We start from the raw sequence: 19809 nt of genomic DNA, 5'->3' as shown, positions 1-19809 counted from the left end.
AAAAAAGCAATCCATTAAAAGCAAAGTTTATGTGACCCTGGGGAAGCTGAGACAAGATCAAATTCATCTAGGYAGCAAGTGGGCCACAGCTAGAAGGAATCAGCTAAAGAAGAGACCAGGCTAAAGCCTGAYAGAAGAGAGAGAAGACAGAGGCATGAAGAAAAGCTCAGGTGGCCGGAGGTGCAGAGAGGAGCAGAGTGCCTTTCTTTCCTACTGAAGCAAATAAGGATTCTCAAAGCATAGGGCAAACTAGAAAACTGGTGGCCTGAAGGCCTAAGCAAAAGCCAACGATGATCATCGTCACCGAAGGTGATCGCTGGTCATAACCTTCACGTTGCCCTGCTAAAGAGCTCCTGTGGGGAATTTKCCATTTACATTTGTCCATAGTTACAATCTTTTTTCCCTTTATAGGACAATTTTTCTCCAACTGAGCCATTCAGGCAGTAAGGTCTGTGAGTAGCAGAAATGAAAYGCATCAAAAACATGGTGGGAATTTCATCCACTTCACTGAAAAGATATTTATTATGACTTGGAAGTGACTATTCAAATAGCATAAACTGTACTTTATCAACTGTATAATATTATATCAAATACCAAATATGCCGAGTACCTGAATGAAAGGGAAAAGTAGTCCGACTGCGAAGTTGGAGAGCCAGTTGACTGTCCCAGCTATCATGAATGCGGCCGGCCTTTGAGACTGCTGAAAAAACTCTCCAGTCAGGACAAAAGGAATCCCACCTGCAAGAGCGTCCAAGAAGTTGATAGTTTTAATAAACTTCCTCTGTCAAAAGCCATTTCAGTTATAGAGACCATCAYGCTGAGAATGCATAAGCTCCTGCTCTGTGTGACAGCTCTCGGTGATGAGCGCTGCTCTACACCTCTCTTCCCAGTTGTWCTCAGGGCGATTTGAACAAGTAAAACACACTTTGTCAAAACTGTATTTTAGAGAAGTGTTACATTTTGCTGTTTCACACCAGTGCGACTGCTGCGTTGCATCTTTTCAGTGGTGGTAAGCAGGTAACAGAAGAGTGAATTCACACAACTTCCAGGTTACCATATAATAAACAGATTATTAAAAATAAGAATTAGTATTTCTGTTAAAATGCTTGAAAGCATTAAAAATTGAGAAATATTCCATAATAATTTTAGATATTAACACACAGATGGCTCCAAAGACATTAAACAGCATTTTTGGATGACTATTATCTCCTTTAATTTAGTAATAAGAAGGCAAAACATTTGCTTCTCTAACAAGCATATTTTTTGTTGTTTCTTATTTATAGATTCCTTTACTGCTTACATTGTTGACACTTCTGAGAAGGTCCGTTTCTCCCACCAGCCAAAGACCATGACTTCCACAACAACAAACTGAGCTGAACACCACAGTTGTCACTCACGTTTCCTTCTACTCAGGCAATGAATTATTTTGCACAGCACTGCCATATTGCTAGCCAGACAGTAACCCTTAGGGAACAGCTGTCTAGTAGCTGAAAGCCTCAGTTTATGAGCTACAGCTTTCTTCACATTGACAGAATATTTCAATAGTAATATTTATATTTTATTTTGATAGAATAAAACATTGATTGCRTTTGATTGGCTACATATTTTAGCTTATGTTACACATTAGACGTGCATCTATTTGCATAATTATTTCACCACTGTTTGGAAAACTGTAAATSTAGTAACATCAGTCAAGCTTTCAGTATTTCAGTGCCACCAGTTTCTACTTCTAGTACCTCATGTCTGCCAGCATTATCAGCGTCACTCTCTCTCACTGAGCCTTGCATGCAAGATCCATGCATGAATGCACTAAGTCCTTTCTCTGTTTTAAACCTTTAAACAAGTTAGTGTGAACAACTATGAATACATTAATGGATGGATCTTCCTCTCAAAACCCTCTGTAACAATCCTACCTGCCACAATATACATCGATTAAGGTAGAACACCACTAAACACTTATCCATCCATTGGGTCTTCTCTCTGCATGTTTCGCTTGATCTGTGTGCTTATCTTTTGCACCACCCTTTGAATGGAGACTGCATATTCACTTACTCTAGGATGGCTATGAATACTTAACAACAGGATAGCGATGCACTTGCATGCGATCACACTACACTTACCTGCGTGTACACCTCACATACCAGTACCTGCTCTGTGATCACTCAGATAATATCCTGCAAACACGTAACAGGACATGCAAAGGATAGGCAGCATCAGCTATGCCTCTGTCTCTGATCGTGCACATGCAGAGACCACTAATGTGTGCACAGAAGACAGGGACTGCGATGCAGCAGACAGCTAGATTACACATCAGGAAACGCCACGCTGCATCGTCAGCTAACGTGACTTCTTGTGATAGATATCTACAACGGTATCAAAGGCTTCAGCTGAACTTCCTGACACAAGGACTCCCAGTATAAATTATACAAGATGTTATATAGGGCAAATAAATTTACTTACCACCATTTTATACATAGGAAACAGAGATAAGAGTTTAAGCCACCTGAGTTCCAGCTCCATGTCTTTCTGCAAAGCCACACAGATTATCTGAATTGTGTGACCAAAAAAGWACTCATCTGTATGAGCAAAGTGACCGCTCTTAACAGCGCTTTGAATATGTGTAACGAACAGCTGAACAGATRTAACTGTTATTAAAATTCAAGTAACATGCAGACTTATCAACCCTTGGTGGCTTCCCAAGCTGTTTTTTTCATACACTTGGGATTYGGGTTCACATCCTAAGATCTGGCAGGCAAAACAACAATCACATCTGTTCTGCCAGTATCTGTTTTAGGTCTCAAATGCCATGTGAGCAAGCTGTTCACCAGAGCACTTGGCCCTTGGAGAGAGGAACTGAAGGCCTGGAAACACAGAAACCATGAAGATGATTTATTTATGATCATTTATTCTGTCATGCCTTTGCTGTAGGACGATCTACAGAGGTGTTGCTGTTCTTGTCAGTATAATAAAAAATGTTGTTCCAGTCCCATTTGGGAAAATACACATTGTACAAGAAAGAAAAGCCAGAGGCAAAAAAAAAAGGAAAAAAGTGCAGATGAACAGAAACACATCAGAAAGCATAAATGTAACAGAAATAAAAATGCAAGGGCACTTCTTTGAGAAAGGTTCCTTGAAATTCAAATGTAATTTCTGGATATACATTAATCATTTCCAAAAGTTGATATTAGTCACACTTATCACAAAAGCTCTTCAATCTAATTTGAAAAATAATTAATTTAGTGATGATAAAAAATAGTGGTTTACAAAGTCAAAAATAAAAGGTAGCAGCTCCTGTGAGCTCTTTCAAATGTTTTGTAGGGGAACGGGAAAGGTGGCATAGACAGACCTCCAGACTTTCAGGTGGCATAAATAGGCATTTCCATAAAATTACGAAACAGAGAAAGTTAGTGCCATTAGACATCAGAAATTAAGTGAAGAACTAAGGCATATGAGTAGCAATGGGTGAGTCAGCTGAATGACAGACCAGAGGTAGAAACAAATGGGAAGCTGAAGGAGCGTAGGTTAGACATCGCTGTAYGGCCAGAGGAGCACAGACTTGACCTCACTAGGACCCAAGGCAGAAGGTGTGAATGCCACCGGGAGCAACAGTCCTTTGAACGACACCACCAAACTCCACAGTCAAGTGAAATGAAATCACAACAAAAGCAAGCTGAAAGAAAACTTGCTAAAGYCTTAAGATACAGATAACGAAGGCAACTGAGAGCAGCTAAACTGATAGCCTCAGCAGTCCATCTCCAGCCACTCTGAGGTGACAGAGGTGTGCTCAGCAGCCCCTTTTCTGCTGTTTCTTGGGGGGTGGGTTGTTTGTTTGTTTGCTTGCTTTTGACAAAAAAAATCTGGGTGCCAGAGACCAAAGGAAGCTGCAGTCTGCTTTGGCTAGGTTAGGCAACTTGTCAACCAGAGTCTTATCCCAGGATACCCAACTAGGGGAGATGGGTCCATTTTGGCCTATATTCAAATACAGATGCTTGGAAACAACAGCCAAAAGTGACCTGGACAATCCACTGTAATTATGGAAACAGTCTTCAGACACTTTGTCAAGGTTTTGGTTGCTTTAATATGTGTTTCAATGAGGGTGACTGCTATGGTCTCATCAAAGAGCTAATTGATGTTCTTTCTCATGGGAGATGAACCTAGCACTCGCAGTCCCCATGGGAGGCTATCCACACATTTTTCAGTGAGCAGTTTTATTTTAGTTCTGATCATAAAAAAAGAAATGTGTATTAGAAGTTCCTGTAGGAGTTTTTCAACAAGGTAGCTTCTGAATATGAATTTAAAGATTTATTAAATATAAATTTAAATTCATTGACCACAATTATTACAGTGATTCATTTTTAATACTTCGTTCTTTTCAGCATTGCAATGAGCATAATTGGAGAAGGAGCTCTTAACAGACTGTAGTGCCATTAAAGAAAGGTTTTTATACCTGTTAGCATGCTACTTCTACTGGAAATCCTCCTATTGCAGGGCTTGTATATCTACAGTGTATTAAATGAAACTACATTAAGCCCACATGACCCAATCTGACATGCAACAATACTTGCATATCTCTCTATTTTATTAATTTCCTTCCATAATTAGTCTAGCTAAATTTAAAATCAGTATCATTCACTGGTAAGCATCCAGAATCTCAGCCCAATAGTCTTTTATACATGAAATTGGGATGATAGAACAGAAGTTATATACATATATATATATATATATGTATATGTCTATATACATATAGCACACACACACACACACACACAATATTGGTATAGATTATATAAAATTTCAGATATATATAAAAAATTTTGCACGTATATCAACATTTTTTTCCCTGGAAAATTTATGTACACATGTTTACTGCTTTGTTCAGTGAGGAGCTACAAATAAATACTGTGTAGCAGAAGTTACACATATTAGTGTAAAAATCCAAGTAGAGAGAACATGTAAAATGAGGGGAAATACTCAGATYTCATTCTGTGTTTATCTAGTACTTAATTGGGTGTTGAAGTCATGGGGCTATGTATGATTTATGAGATAAGTCTGTTAGGGAAAATAAATGTCTAATATCACATTTTGAGATTTATTACAYTGGTAAGGCGCCTCTGAAGGTGATAGAAACGTTGTCTCCTAAGAGTCAGCACAGAGAAGACGACTCTCYGAGCCAGTTGCTAACCTCTCAGTTACTGCTGCCCGTGCCAAGGCTAAAAGTCCCGGGAGCGGCGCGAAGGCGGCAGCTCCCTCTTGCCACCGCGCGGCGCGAAAGGCAGCGGAGCACGTAGAGAAAAGTGACCCTAGCAGGGCTGGGCAATAAAGCACCGTCCCCATGAAAGGCTTCAGCATCTGCAGGGCAGGTGGCACGAGGCCACTGCTGCCAGGGAGAAGCGATGGCGGTGAGACAAAGCTCCTGCAAGAAAGCCGCCCATGAAACCGCCCAACGCTCCTCGCGAGAGAGCRTAAGGCAGCTGGTTAGCTCCCAGCCCTCAACCCACGGAGGGAAGACACGGTGAAAGCAAGATCAAGCCTAAAAAAAAAGTCTCGTAGGAGTCACAGGAGTACTTGTATTTAAGGAACTAGACAAACTAGCGAGTTTTTCCATCTCTGTGGGCCTATAGATAGAATGTGAATATTGCAAAATATTTAACTCAGTCTTTAAAGAGATGTTCTGTAACCTGTCAGATTATTTTCAATTGTACGTGCTACTTGATAGAGTAACAGCCGACCAAACAGCAGTGYAACACACTCCACTGTGCCGGCTGTGCTGCCTGGCTGATCCTGTCGGGAGAAGGGGGAGCGGAGCGTGTGGGATGGGTGTACCGAGTCACAGCATCATGCCGCAGACACCGGCTCCAGCTCTTCTCCACAGAACTGCTGATCTCGTCTATCACAGAATTAACCGAAACAGGCACTTGGCTTGTACAAAAGAGTATGGTTGATTTACCACATTAATCAGGATCCGCTGAGTCTCCTCTGCTTTTGATAAAAGGCTATTTRAATAAAAGACATTTAAAGCTAAGCCAGTCTGTGGCAAACCAGAAATAAAAATAAYAAAAATAAGTTATAAAACAAATGCAGATAAACTTGGAAAAAATAAATATTAGTAGCTTTTACTTATTAACTGTCTGCTTTTTAATATGAGTTTGTGTGACAAAGGCTTCTGTATTTAACAAATGGTGTAGCATCTATAAAATCTATTACTGTAACAGCATATAGGAAAGTCAGTCCTGGGGTTATTCTGAATTCTTTTAGCACAAAGTAAGCCACGTCACTTCAGAGCAAATAAATAAACGAAGCACTTGTGCAGAGCAAAAGTACATATTGAGATAATCTACAGTAACTTCATTAAAGTGTTATTCTTAATTCTCAGGTAAGTTACTCTAAAATGGTTTAARTACACCAATAAGGCTATTAGCTGATGAGAAAACCATGAAATACTTCTTTTATGTTTTTATGTCCTTTTAGGTAACTATATTTAAAGCAGATTTACTATGTAATCTTAAAATGTAGAAGATATAATACCTCTATCTGAAACACCTAATCATTTTTTCTCCACTGAAGTTCTCCCCCTGTTGCATGATAATTAGTGCATTTTCCTATATTTTCAATTCCACAAGGCAGTGCTGTCAAGCAGAAATCTAGGAGCAGTCATCTCCTGGCCAAATCATTTCTCTCTGAAAATTTATTTAATGAAGGCAAAAAACTCACTATGTAACAGAAGAACCCCAATAAGTTCTGTACGTCATTCTTTATATACTTTTAAATACAGTTGTTTTCTTGGAAGTTTGAATATCTTCAATTTTTCATAGCTTTTCCTTTCCCTCTGCCCAAAATCCTGCCTATCCCTTGAACTCAGTCTAACAGCATGGTCTTTCCCACTACATCCAAATATGAAACCCAAGAGGGGAATGAAAAGCTTTGCATTCCAATCTCTACCCCATCTTATGCTTCACACTCACCTCTGAGCTTTGCTTGCTCTTCCAACACAAAGTGTGCATCCATAAATGTTTTAGCTGCATGCAAATTATTATCACACTTTGTTTCAATTACCCTTATTCCCTTTTGTGGGTGTGCCTTATTTTCATAAGGAGGAGTAAGTACTCCTTACTGCTACTGCTTAGTAGTACTTAAGGAGTACTTAAGAACTTAAGTAGTACTTAAGTAGTTCAAATATGACTCCTCTGATTACCTTTCTTGTCAGTCACTAGATTTTATCATCTCTTTTTAGCTCACCCCACTAACTCCATCTTTGCCAGAGCATCGCAATCTAACTTCTTGATCTTGCATTGAGCATCTCTCGCAAGTCTGCTCATTCTGGTCCAGTCTAGTCATTTTATACTCATCTCTTAACCATATTGCTTCTGACAATTGTTCAGTTGCAAGTTCCCAAATTAAGTCTTAGTCCTCAAGGGTGATATCAATCCAAAGATAAACTATATTTAAAACTGATGCATGATAACATATTTACCAGAATAACTCAATGCTAGTCTCCCCATTCTTTTTTTTGCATTATTGTGTCAAGTACATCAAAATATATCAACATTTCTTCATCARTGCTAGTTGGTTCACATTCACCCAAATCAACTTAATTCTCAGCATCTGAGCTCAGATCTTTCCGTAGAGATCTGGAAAAATTTTTCTTTTTCTTCTTTTGTGGGTATTTTCAGATATTTTAGGATTATCTGAAGATCTCTCTTGCCTTAGCTATTATTTGCCTTTAATTGGGCCTTAGGCACTTGCAACAAATTGATTTTCCTCTTCTCCTCCTACAGTACACATTTCTAGGGCTTTTAAAGACTGAAATATTTGGCCTAAGTCAAATTTCTGAATGAAATGTAAGGGCTTGCAATGTACATGAAAGCAGACTACGTGATCTAATAGTTGTCTTCTTTTTCTTTTCTATTAAACAGTGACTCTTTGTGGAAGCAAATCTTTGCTTTATTTTTTTAATAGCAACTAAGAGCCCAGGCAAAGGCCACTGTGCCACATGGCGAACAAATTCAACACACACACACAGACATATATACACACACACACACACACACACACACACACACACACACACACACATATATATAAATATATATTTGGCAAAGCTTAAGTCTGGAGGAGGGGTTTGGTGCAGAGAGGCAAGAGGGTATTTGTTTTTTGTTGTTTTTTGTGTTTTTTTCTGCAATGTAGTGGCCCAGCCGAGAACTAGGTATAGTAATCTTCAGCAAATCACCATAAAACCTCTTAACTGAACATCAACTTTAAATTTCTACTGTGGTGCTAGTAATTAAAGAGAGGTATACTTCTTTTTGCCCCACCATTATTATTTTGTATATTGAGTATTACACAACTCAAAAATACACTCATTTATAGCTACAAGTAAATGGTCTGTTAACCATCTCTCTTCTTTTCAGACTCTCTTTATCACGTCAGAACCCTAGTTAAAACTTGAATTTCCATTCTTCTGCTTGAATGTGAAGAAAATAGTTTCTTTATTGAACTATGACTAAGAGTCTTTATGATAAATTCATTTTACAATGATCCTCAATATCATTAAAATAATAATCAGACACTGTTAAAATTACTTCTATTAATATTAACTTATTAAAAATAACGATCTTAAAAAGAGTGTTTTTACATTAGTAAAAATACAGAACTATCCCTTACACGATGATCCACTGTGAAGACAGCAGCACTATGTCTGCTGGTGAGAACAGTCCTAGGGTAAGTGAAAATATTTCTACAGTTAAAATATGACAGGATTAAAGAATAAAAACGCAGCTAACTTCGGCTTATTACTTCTACAATAATGTACTTAAAGAAAATATAAAGTCATCAGGCATGATTTCCCTGTCGTGAATTCAGGATGACAGCCCATTAGCACAAAAGGCTGCTGGTTGTGATCTCTATGCAAGCTGAAACAGTCTTGAAAACTCAGTGTGACATGTCAGGCTTTCCCCATGAAATATTTTAACAAACAAATTAATCATCGTAGCAGTGCACARTTATGTCATAGCATAGCTGCATTCCTCCTGAAGGATCCCAAGAGCAGAAATAGTGGACCAAGTTTTCAGAGAAGCTGGGATAGACGAGCCTCTCTCTCTCTGTCCTTCTTCCCCTATTTAACATGGGTAACAGACTACGTCCTCATCGTTTATGGTTTTTGGACACTGTTGAAGTATTCAAGGCACAGACCCTCAAGCTCTAGTGATTAAGAATACTGCTGCTGCCTCAGCATAACAGATAGTTATGGAGAGCAGTAGAAATGCAGCTGCAGTGTCCGATAATCAAAATAAGAACAGCAAACAGCAATATCTATTTGCCACCAAACAGAGAGGAAAATGAGCAGAGAGCCTGAAGGTGCCTTTTCATTGGAAGTCTAGCTTGAAAAAAAAGAAAGTAACAGTCTTGCTGCAATGAAAGATTTAAACCTTCTTTCAGATGAAGTGGAARTAATTCAGGAAAAAAGATGGTCTAAAAGATTGAAAAGATTTGGACAGAACTTAAAGGTTGAATAAAACCTTTACCATTGTCAATCAATGTCTCATATTGTTAATCGGTGCATAGTATTACTAGAACATCTTAAACTCTTGTTTGGAAATTACCTAGCACCTAACCATAACTTTAAAACTTTGATATTAGTGGTACCATATCTTAAAAAAATGAGAAGAGGAACACAGAGTGCATAGCAAACCTACATCAACAACTTCAACTGCTGTATCACCTGCCATGCAGAACAAGAGGAGAAAATAAATGTAGAGAAATCCAGATGTTTCGAGATATGATAAAACAACTGGAGTATAAAAAACATCTATCTAAAACATGTGATAAGAGTGTACTTGTTWCTTTATCCCTTTGAAGCCTTATCCATGGATGATCCCTACAGGTTGCTAATCTGTCATTTTTGTCCTGCAGGTTAGTTACATCCTTTGTGTCCTTAGTAAGCTGAGTTTGAGCCCTACACTYACACAGATGTTAATGCCAAGGTGGTTATAATACAAGGCAAATCAATTGCTGGCTCCTAAACAAGGTGGTCGAAATTCAGCCTCCATCTCAGAAGCTCCCTGAACTGAATTTGCACCTGGGATGTGCTCTGGGGAAAGCACGACCTGTTCTCACGTTTCTTTTGAAACTTCTGCTAYTGACACTACAAAATAGCAATCCAGACAGAGCCATGGTCCAACCCTCCYGCAGCACTTCTCACGATCCCAGAAGCTCTACTGGATTCACATATTAGAAGTATGACTGATTCTTTCAACAGAGTGGAAGAACAGTAACACGGATGCACTAAAAAGATGCACTAAAAGCTCTCTCTCAYTAAAAACTCCATTTGAAGACATAAYRTAGAGGCAAAATCAAGGTTGGAAGCTGGGGTTATATAGATGGGTAGTGCAGTATGATTTAATACTACCATACTTTGCTGAGTATTTAGCAGACAGTTTAGTGACTGGATAGAGAACATCTGCCAGTCACCAAAGCCAGTACAGCTGTTTTCAATAAAACAGTGTTCCTCAAAAAATGAAGTTTCCAGAGGAGAACAGATAACATATGGAAATTCAAAAGAGTCAATTGCTTCCTCTGTCAAACACATACTATCTTACTGCTCTTGCAAGTGCATTTGTGCTTCTGACCTATTTTTTCCCCAAGGTTTCCTACTGCTGTTAATTTAGACTTCCTTGTAGTAGCTTGGCTGCCAAGAAACACTATCTAGTCCCTAAAGCGTTTTATCACTGTAATGTCAACGTTAAACATTAGCATTTAAATGCTATCTAGCTAGATTAGCCTAAGAGATGAGATGAACTTCAAACATTTCTTTGGTGTGAGGTGTGCCTGGGCAAAAGGAAAATAAATTAACTTTTATTGTTCTACAATTATTGCTTCTACATCTATTATTCTACATATTTATTGTTTTGAATTTTTTGTAAGAATAAATATTTTATACTAATTCACAGAAGAAAGAGCCTTTTTGATAATATGCATACACTCCTCATAAGCACCAAAAATAGCTTTTTACTAGGATTTTGTTGTAGATGATCGTTATGTCTAGTCCCCATTAATCTGATTAAAGTATCCAAACCATTTAAGCAACATTTGAATATATCAGTTTCTTATAGTTACGTGAGGCTCTAAAACACATAGACATATTTTTTTCAGCAGCAAATTTCTTAAGTCTTGGGGTTGTGAACCCATTAGCAAGTAATTAACTACCAGTCAGGAATACATGTTAGTTCAGGTAAGAGTGCTCTCAAGTGTCAAAGCATTCACATTTTGAAAGGTTCGACAAAGATAATTTTTAAAGTCTATTGTCAAAGGGAGGAAGTTCATAAGTTTTGCTGCCACATCTCCACGTGTCATCTCCAGGGATTCCTTTATCCAGTGGATTCCCACTACCTTTACAGTCCTAGCGGCTCCCTTTTCTCTGGAACTTCTGTTGGCTGTTCAGAATTGAAATCAGTTCTACAACAGAACTATTAAAAGCTATGCATTTACTCCATACTGCTCTTTAGAGACAGAAGTATTCAACATAAAATATATTAATCTCATAATATCTGGGGCTGAATGATATCATATTTAATATAGTCATGGGACACGTTATCTAGCCCCACCCCACCCCTCCCAAGTTGGATGAAGATGCACCCACATGGAAAGCAATTCTAGTTTTATTTCTTAACAGCCAAAAACTCGGTTTGTTCACTGAAAGGCAACAAAAAGAGAAATTTTCATGTGAAATCCTTAAACTTCCCTTCCTTTTCCCCCCTTGATTTAGTAGCGGCAGTTGGAAACACTTCCACCCCCAAGCGCAAGCTGCAGCTTTTCCCTTTGCTGGAGATGTACGGAGAAGGATCGGCAGACGCGATGCCCCGCTTCACGGCACGCTCGCCCACCCGAGCCAACGCAGCGGCGCGCGGCCTTAGCGCGGCCGGCGGCACGGGCGGACGGAGCTCCGCAGAAGCGGCCTGGCACAGCAGCTGGGGGATGGAGCCAGGCATCCCCGAGAAAATCCTCACCGGGACTAATTTATGGTACACACTGCACAGTAATTATGTATCTTCGGGTTATTATGAGCTCTCCCAGAACTGACTTACAGCTCTCATGCTCAGAGCATTTTATACTTAATTGCTTTTACGGCAGCATGTTTTAAATCTATCGGTGTGCCCACAAAAGCCTAGCAACTGTTAGCAGATTTAAATTTTTCTTTTCTTTTCTTAATAGCAGGGAAAGCTAAGATTATTTCTGCGCAAATACCCTTCTCTCTGATGCAGGAACTGTTTGACGGTAAGAAAGGCAGCTGACATGCAGGAAAGACTTAAAAGCCCTCTCGCCTGCAGGATGAAGGACACTGTTGGAAAATCAATGTAGACTTTCAAATCTGTCACTCTGATTAAATACGCAACAACGTGGGTTTGTTTGCTTGTTTACAAGCTGATGCACGTTTCTGGTTGAAAAGAGAAGGGCTGTTTTCCAGCCCCTCACGCGCTCTGCCCAAGCGCAGCGGAAGAACGCCTCTGCGGGGGCCAGGGCCACGACAGGCTCGGAAACCCCGCGAAGGGGAAAAGCCGAAACGGCGCCAGCAGGGCTTCCGCAAGGGCCTGCTTCGAGCGGTAACAGCGGCACTGCACTTCGCAAGCGACCCTTTCCTCACAGCCGCTCTGCTCTCAGCGCTGCTGCWCACTGGCATCCAGAGCAAGAGCGCAGCCCGATTTAAACTTTTAAATRCCAACAGTTCTTTGAGGCACCTCAGGGTATAGCAGCGATTTCCTCCGAGTTTTCTGATGTTTACTTCATGATGCCAATTTAACACATGCCAAATGTGCTGCTACCGCATTTCTACTGCGTCTATATTCAGCTATGGTAGGGAAGACTTGAGCCACCTTCCATAAACCATGACAAGTATTATAAAACTCAGTCACAAGACAAAACTCTCAGAAAAGATAAAAAAAAAGACAAAACATAAGTAAAAGAAATTCTGAAACGGTCTAGTTTGCTAGTGTTTCTTAGCTGTGCTTGCAAGTGTAGTTAGCATTAAGAGCAGCAGTTGGAAAATAAAGATACCGTAAAATTACTATTTTCTTCAAAGTCTATCACAAGCCAAGTTTTATCAGTTTTGCACTTGTATGATGACAGCATGCCTAGAAATATACTGATCAATCTGATTTTGCCATTCTCAAGCATACTGAACAGCAACTTATAAAATAAGTATGAATTGAATCAAAAGTCATATTGATTCACATTTGATTCAATTCACACCAAATTTCAACTTTCACAAACTCCACCAAAGTCAGTAGGACATCCTTTGAAGAAAAAGTGCTACTCATTCACAGAAATACTTACAGGATTTAGGACCAGAATACCTACTTCTATGATACTACATAACATAAGCCAGTGAAGTTTGAAACCCTGCAACTACTGCGTAATGACTAGCCAGAGACTCACACTTTCTTCTCCACTGATCTAAAAGAGCAGCTATTGATGTAAATTAAGACATGGACCACATCCTTTATGTAATGATCAGCTAGAAAATCCTCTCTAAGAAAATACTTGTCTTCTTGGACTTTTTTTTTAATGAAAATAAAGACTTCATGTAGAGGATGTAGCATTTGTCTTGGAGATAAAGGAACATGACTGGATTGGAACCTCTCKGTCAAGTCCAGCCCTCCACAGTTTCGAAAAGGAGTCCATATAGTCCTTTTACAAATATATTAAGCTTATTTGTGTAGTTTCTCCTTTACTGTTTCCATTGAGAARCTGATTCCAAAATCAGCTCCTCTAGTGGTTAGGAGTTTTCTTCTAATTTCTATCCTAAATTTATTCCTGGTTACCTAGTACCCAGGTTTGGGGGTTTTTGTTGTTATTTTTTGCAGTAACATTTTACTTCAACTTATATAGAGTGATATTCTCCCTTTCCCATGTATTCAGAAACAACAGAAATCGTATTTTCAGCCTTTTTTCTGCCATACAGTATACTCCAGTACATGATACTTCTGTATCTCCTCATATAAAAATCTTTCTATTTTCCTGACCTTCCCAGTTTGAAGCCTTACTGTCCAAACTGCTGTAAGAGCAATTTTGTATTCTAACATTCAGCTCTAAGTCTCCATCTCAGAAATGATGACATGACACATGACAACACAATGACTGTTTTTCATGTTATAACATAGTGAGCTTCCATATGACAGTATCATCTGTTAGGTCTGTAAGATAATACATAAAAGAGTCCATCTCTTTTTCTCATTGTACATCTACAGTGTTAAAACAACCTTTTAAATGACTTAAAATATAGATAAAATATAAACAGCTACAGAGAAGCTTCGCACATGATACAGATCTCCTCCTCCTCTTCTGCCTTAGCTAGCTGGCATTTTCAGACACCCTTAAACCCTGTTCTTTAGTTTTTTAGCCTCCTTTTCTCTTCTACTGCTTTCAGTTGTACATCTACTACTACTTGAAATGAGCAAACTGTGAAAGACGAAGCGAGATCTCTGTCAAATCTCCTATCTCAAACCTGAACTGCTATCAATATAACACAAATTTCTGCACAAAGTAGCTCAAATTATGATGATTAAATGATGGATATAAAAGCAACCCATTAGATTCTGAAACTTCTCCTACCATTACTGCTTATTGTAATTAAAGAGCTATTTCTCCTCTCTTAAGGGCTCCAAAGGACTCTTGAAGAACATTCCACAAATGAAGGAGCAATAACACATATCGGCGTTTGTGTACTTGCTCTCTAAGACAAGGTCAAAGAATGAAGACATTTTTCATGTAGCTGAGTCCATCTATCACTAGCTCAAAATTTTCACAGAGTTGTACCTTATTTACTCACTCAGGAAAGGCATTCCAAACAAGAACTTGYTCATAGCACCTAACCCAAACAGCACACATGCTTTGCTGAGACATTAAAAATATCTTTTCTTGGTATTTTTCTTTGACCTGTATTCTGTATTGATTTTTTTTTGCTTGTTTCCGTAGGAACCAGAATCAATCCCATCAGTTCTCTCTGCTCACTCTTTTATTAGATGATGCTTCTTTCCTTGAAATGTATCATATATTTCAGGTCCAACTTATAGCCAAGAAAAATATTTCTCTGAAGCTTCTGTTTTTTCCCTTGGGGTGAAAACTCTAAAATTACTAACTTGTTTCCATAACCAAAAATAATCTTGGAAAGCAGTATGCTTCTCTGCAACCAAATACCTTTATTTGTGTATAACTAACCAAATAAGCACAATAAAACAAATGTCTGGAACAGCACAGTTTCCTCATCTCATAGAACAATAAGTTATTTTTGAAGAGTATTTTTCTTGTTCAGATCATAGAATGCTGCTGAGCTCCTGCACATGACTATATTGCACATAAGGGTCCCTTTAGCTTTTAGTAAATACACAAAAACTTTCTGCTGTTTGTCTTTTGATRTAAATGAGGAAATAACAAACCACACACATGCCTGAGCATACCTGCTGCTGGCATTACTGTTTCGGTGCTTAGCAATATGCCTGAAATACATCCACAAGCTGAAAACACGAGTTAAAAAAAAATGAAGAAAAGAAAAAGCTTGGTTTATAGTAACAGCTGATCCTAGCTGTAAGGAGCAGATGGAATTAACCCATATGCTATTCTCAAAGTGGGACACAGTACAATATTGAAGTTGTCAAGAAAGTATCAGACATATCTCTACAAGTATCTCTAACAGAGAAAATACTGCATTTTTAAAGGCAATTATTTATATTTTAGAGCAGTATAAGWCAACTTCCCCACATTATTTACTATTTTCAGATAGGATAATTCTCCAAAGTACCAATAATTCARTGATGTAAACTGATTCTACCCTATGAAGATCTGTATCTGCAGAATCATTACAAACCATGTGAGGTTTACTCTGAAAGGATGCTGAAAAGCTCCATTAACTACAGGAGGAATCAAATGAGATACTAAGCTCTAGTAATAAGATGATAATAGTACTTGTTTAACTAAAACAAACAAGTGACTCYCAACCTTCTACAAAATGCTAAAAATATTTAAAAAGTTGCAGCTCAGTGACAACAAATATTGGTTAATTCCATGGGGGGAAAAGCTCTTCCTGACAAGAACAGTTGGAAAGGTATCTCAAAGCTTTAGCCTTGTTTCARTAAACTACCAGCGCACTACAAGAGAATACAATATCTTTTAAGTGTGAAATTTTCTTGCTGAAAGAGTGTCATAAAATATCTCTGAGAAAAAAAAAAAACTTAAGAAACAGCCACTCAGTCTGGAAAATTCTGAGCGTGATTTGATAAAAGTCTACAAGATCCTGAGGAACTTGGGAAGGGAGGAAGAGGATCAATTGTTCTGTTTCTTCCAATTTAAGACCTAAAGGGCATCACACAAAGCAAAACAAAGGATGTGGCTATTCACATGAGAAGTACTGGACTTGTAGATTTCTTTCCCAAAAGATGCCACGGATGCTAAAATTTTGCAGTCTCAGATGGAAAAGGGACAAATGCATGGAAGACTACTAAAATCATAGAGATTATGCCTGAGGAAGACCCTAAGCTGCAAATACCTCATCAGAGTTCCTTTCCACTTAGTTGTTCTTTCTGAAACACTAATATTAAGAAAGACAGCATAATATTGATCTTCAGCAGTGACTTTCCAATTAAAAAAAAAAAAAAAAAAGAAGCTAAGCAATGAAAATCAGAATTCATTTTGAGGAACAGTGAGGCTGCAGGAAATACAGATTTTTTTGTAGATAATTTTARAATGCTGGTGATGTTTTGTAGGAAATATTGAGCTGCAAGTTCTAAAAATTGATGGAACATATTGGAGATATGGAACAAATTACATTTCAATAGAGTTTTCTGAAAGAAACAGGTAGGTGCTGCAAGTTCCTGTACTTACTTAAATTGTTTAAACTACTTATAACACYGAAAGGAGAGCTTTCAAGTGGAATAGAACTGCTTGTACTTTCTGAATACCTCTTTTTAAAAAATCTCTCAATCTAAATAACATACACTCTCCATCATCTTTGAAAKGTTACRGAGAACTGGAGAGGTGCCTGAGGACTGGAAGAAAACCAGTGTCACTCCAGTCTTCAAAARGGGCAAGAAATTGCAACCAGGGAACTACAGACCAGTCAGCCTYACCTCTGTCCCTGGAAAGKGGATGGAACAACTCATCCTGGATGTCTTCTCTAGGCATGTGGAGGAAAAGAAGGTGATCAGGAGTACCCAGCATGGATTCACCAAGGGGAAATCCTGCTTAACCAATCTGACAGCCTTCTGTGATGGARTGACTGGCTGGGTAGATGAGGGGAGAGCAGTGGAYGTTGTGTACCTTGACTTTGGCAAGGCTTTTGACACTGTCTCCCATAACTTCCTCATAGGTAAGCTCAGGAAGTGCGGGTTAGATGAATGGACAGTCAGGTGGAGAAAGGCAGAGCTCGGAGAGAGGATTATGGTTGGTGACACAGTCTAGTTGAAAGTCTGTAGCTAGTGGTGTCCACCAGGGGTCAGTTCTGAGTCCAGTCTTGTTCGATTTACTCATCCGTGACCTAGATGAAGGGTCAGASTGCCTCCTCAGCAAGATTGATGATGATACCAAACTGGGAGGGAGTGGCAGATACACCAGAAGGCTATTCACAGAGACCTGAACACGCTAGAGAGATTGGTGGAGAGGAACCTCCTGAAGTTCAGCAAAGGCAAGTGCAGGGTCCTGCACCTAGAGAGGAATAACTGCATGCACCAGCACAGGCTAGGGGCAGACCTGCTGGAAAGCATCTCTGCAGAGAAGGATCTTGGAGTCCTAGTGGACAAGTTAACCATGAGCCAGCAACGTGGCCAAGAAGGCCAAYGGTATCCTGGGGTTCATCAGGGAGAATGTTGCCAGCAGGTCAAGTGAGGTGATCCTGCTCCTCTACTCAGCCCTGGTGAGGCCTCATCTCGAGTACTGTGTCCAGTTCTGGGCTCTACAGTACAAAAGAGACATGGAACTACTGGAGAGAGTCAAGCATAGGGCTACAAAGATGATCAGAGGGCTGGAGCACTTATATGAGGAAAGGCTGAGAGAGCTGGAGAAGAGAAGACAGAGGGGATCTTATCAGTGTATACCAATATCTTAAGGGAGGTGCCAAGAGGATGGGGCCAGACTTTTCAGTGGTGCCCAGTGACAGGACAATAGGGCACAAACTGAAACTCAGGAAGGTCCATCTGAACATGAGGAAAAACTTCTTTACTGCGAGGGTGACAGAGCACTGKAACAGGTTACCCAGAGAGGTTGTGGAGTCTCCTTCTCTGGAGATATTCAAAACCTGCCTGGACATAATTCTGTCCAACGTGCTCTAGRTGACTCTGCTTGGGCAAGAGGRTTGCGCTAGATGATCTCCAGAGGATCCTTCCAACCTCAACCATATTGTGATTCTGTGATACATCAGCAGTGTTAAAGACTTAGCTAGAACTGACATCTGTCCTCAGAAAGGAAAAGGGGCCTGCAAGATTGCTTGCCTCATTGGCCTTACCAGAAGAGCTAGAAGTGAGGAAGGAGAACAGTCTTCACAAGCCATCTACAGTCCAAAATTATGTGTGTTAATAATCAAGAACAGGGAGGTTAAAGTTCCTAATCAAGTCTATTTGATTCCTTCCATCTTCCGGTCAGTTACCACACACATGCAAAAGAATAAACATAGGGATTAGTGACAACCTATTTCCCCAGGAGCAAGGGGAAAAGCTAATATTCCAGTCTGTTCCAGGTCTTCTTCTAAAGTAGCATAATTTTCAATCGTCTTTTCCAAAAGAGGATTCACAGCATTACAGCTATGTTTAGAGTTACACAAAATATCAGCRACTCTTTCTTTCTACTAATAAACCACAATCAATTAATTAGATACTTCAGTTGTGAAGATGTATAAACAGATTATTAATGTTCAGTGTCAAACTCATTATAAAAGGAAGAGACAATAAATGGTGCATGATAAAAAAAAATGAGACTTTATGAGAGCGTAAATCTGATTTTCAGGTTCTCAGCAGAACACACGTTGAAAATCTACAAAAACATCTGATTTTTCCCCTTTTTGTAGATCTGTAAAGGAATCTGAAAATTCAGGCACTGTTTTATTCTGTACATGAACTGAATTCAGWTTAAATATCTCTTTATCTATCTGCAAATAATTTCTGTTAACATTTCATCACTTGATAACTGTGTGGTCCAAGTCTGATCACTGAAGTATCTGAATGCTAGGGCAATAGTGTTTAGCAGAATGCTACACTCAGGTAACTATTATGCATATTATGCAGTATTTATTAWAATGTATTTTCCAAAGACACGATGCAATCAGAATCATAGGATAATTTAGGTGAGAAGAGACCTCTGGAGTTCAGCTGATCCAACCCCTGCTCAAAGCAGGGCCAGCTTTAGAGTTAGATGAGGTTGCTCATGAAATTGTTGTCCAGTTGAGTTTTGAATACCTCCAAGGATGGAGATTTCACAGTCTCTCTGAGGCATCTTACAGTGCTTAACCACACTCACTGTGAAGTTTTTTCTCTTCTATCCACTCAGAATTTCCTTTGCTGAAACCTGTGACCATTACTCTTGTCCTTTCATTGCATGTCTCTGACAAAGTTCTGCCTTTATTGCATTTTTATTCCTTAAACATGTTCTTAGTTAAAGAAAATGAAATACAAAAATTACAACTGGGGAATAGAGGTTTGAATCTCAGCTATGGTGGCCAAACACTAATACACCCCTGAGAGCTAAGTAGCAATGGGTATGTATGTAGATTTTCAAAGCAAATGTTGAGATCACTTTGTGGATAACCCTTTATTGTCTTAAAGCCCATGTGCTCTT

General features: G+C 39.1%; 1 protein-coding gene across 1 annotated transcript in view; it reads right to left on the bottom strand.

Moving 5' to 3' along the window:
- SLC2A9 (solute carrier family 2 member 9) overlaps positions 1-19809 on the bottom strand; it is a 133953-nt gene that overhangs the window by 18295 nt on the left and 95849 nt on the right. The window contains exon 12 of the mRNA XM_085309681.1: positions 611-738. Coding sequence (XP_085165807.1) covers positions 611-738 — 128 coding nt within the window. The remainder of the gene's footprint in view (positions 1-610; positions 739-19809) is intronic.

The sequence above is a fragment of the Rhea americana genome, unplaced genomic scaffold (genome assembly GCF_003343005.1).
Source record: "Rhea americana isolate MKP2758 unplaced genomic scaffold, rheAme1 scaffold_30, whole genome shotgun sequence".
In the NCBI taxonomy this organism is placed as follows: Eukaryota; Metazoa; Chordata; class Aves; order Rheiformes; family Rheidae; genus Rhea; species Rhea americana.
The sequence above is the reverse complement of the archived record's forward strand: the minus strand, read 5'-3'. Positions and strand labels throughout refer to the sequence as shown.